We start from the raw sequence: 1,364 nt of genomic DNA, 5'->3' as shown, positions 1-1,364 counted from the left end.
TTCCCTCCCTTTAGGAAAGCCTTTTTTAACATTAAAACTTCATTTTTGACATTGAAAATCATCACCATTTACCAACATTTGAAATTTAACATGAGAAAGATCATTTAAGAATTATGGTCTTTTGAGGCCAGTTATTTATATAAACAGTAATAAATGAAGTGTAAATGCAGTGTAATTGTGCAGATTTGCCATAACAGAAACAATATTAGCTATTTTTTTCTTCATATTGTATGCAACAACTTTATAGTTTTCTATCTATTGCTCTATTCATTTTTCTTTCTAGGCGAACGTGTCAAACCTTTTATGCCAGAGAAAGCAAAAGAAATTATAATGTCTTTACAGCAACCTGCAATCTTCTGTAACATGGTTTTTGATTGGCCGTCACGACACTGGAATGCTAAACACCTTTCTGAGGTCCTTCATGGCAAGCAGATACGATTCAGGATGGGAATGAAAAGCATAGGCACAGGTAGGACTATAAGTAATCATAGTAATAATGTCTCTTTAATAGCATTACCACATTCTCAGCAGTGGTTTCCTTATTTCTAGAGAATCCTTTCTCATTCTCTTTTTGGCCATTCACTGTACAGATAGGAAAATTTTATTGGAACTTTGGAAGAACAGTTCAGCCTAAGTTTTGTTGTTTTCTTTTTTAAAGACTAAACAGTCTACAAACCCCATATAAAATATATTTGTTCATGTATCATGTGTACATTGCTAGACATTATCCTGGTTCGCTGAATGTGGTAGATACTTAATAAATATTTGTTAATGTGCAATTATTTATGTTTCCATGTGACTGGAAAAGACCAATACTAATCTAATAATCTTGGCCACTTTTTACTTATGTACAGTGTATCCTTTTATTTGTGGCTTCAGGTACTATTTATAGCTGTATAATTACTTGGTTGTAATTTTATCCCTCTGCTTTATTGACAGTCTGACCTGTATTGTGTTGCACAAACATGAAACATACGTAAAGCTGGGTTTTTTATTCTCTTAAGCAAATAGATTTTGCCTGCTTCCTCTTCTTCTCTGAAGACATCTAACATTTTTATTTTTTTGCCATATTGTCTAATAAAGTGATTAGCATTAACTCTAAAATTGAGTTAATATAAAGGAAAGAAACATTGCCGTTTCTAATTCAGAGACGTTCATAACCACTGTCTGGTGTTTAACTCATATTTCAATAAAGGTAAGTTTGATGGTCTAGAAATTCAATGGTTTAAGCATTGTGGTGAAGTGGCTTATAAATATATATTAATAGTTTGGGAGGCCGGGCGCGGTGGCTCACGCCTGTAATCCTAGCTCTCTGGGAGGCCGAGGCGGGCGGATTGTTTGAGCTCAGGAGTTCGAAACCAGCC

General features: G+C 34.4%; 1 protein-coding gene across 2 annotated transcripts in view; it reads left to right on the top strand.

Annotated features, from left to right (window-relative positions):
• The window catches only part of HSPBAP1 (HSPB (heat shock 27kDa) associated protein 1), a 54,076-nt gene that overhangs the window by 11,336 nt on the left and 41,376 nt on the right, over positions 1–1,364 (top strand). The window contains exon 2 of one of the 2 annotated variants that reach the window (XM_012640317.1): positions 343–469. In XM_012640317.1, coding sequence (XP_012495771.1) covers positions 364–469 — 106 coding nt within the window. In that variant the 5' untranslated portion in view covers positions 343–363. Of the gene's footprint in view, positions 1–290; positions 470–1,364 lie in introns of those variants that run through there. The other variant, XM_012640307.1, reaches the window with a different exon arrangement.

The sequence above is a fragment of the Propithecus coquereli genome, unplaced genomic scaffold, assembly GCF_000956105.1.
Source record: "Propithecus coquereli isolate 6110/MARCELLA unplaced genomic scaffold, Pcoq_1.0 Scaffold10, whole genome shotgun sequence".
In the NCBI taxonomy this organism is placed as follows: Eukaryota; Metazoa; Chordata; class Mammalia; order Primates; family Indriidae; genus Propithecus; species Propithecus coquereli.
This window is presented reverse-complemented; position numbering and strand designations above follow the sequence as displayed.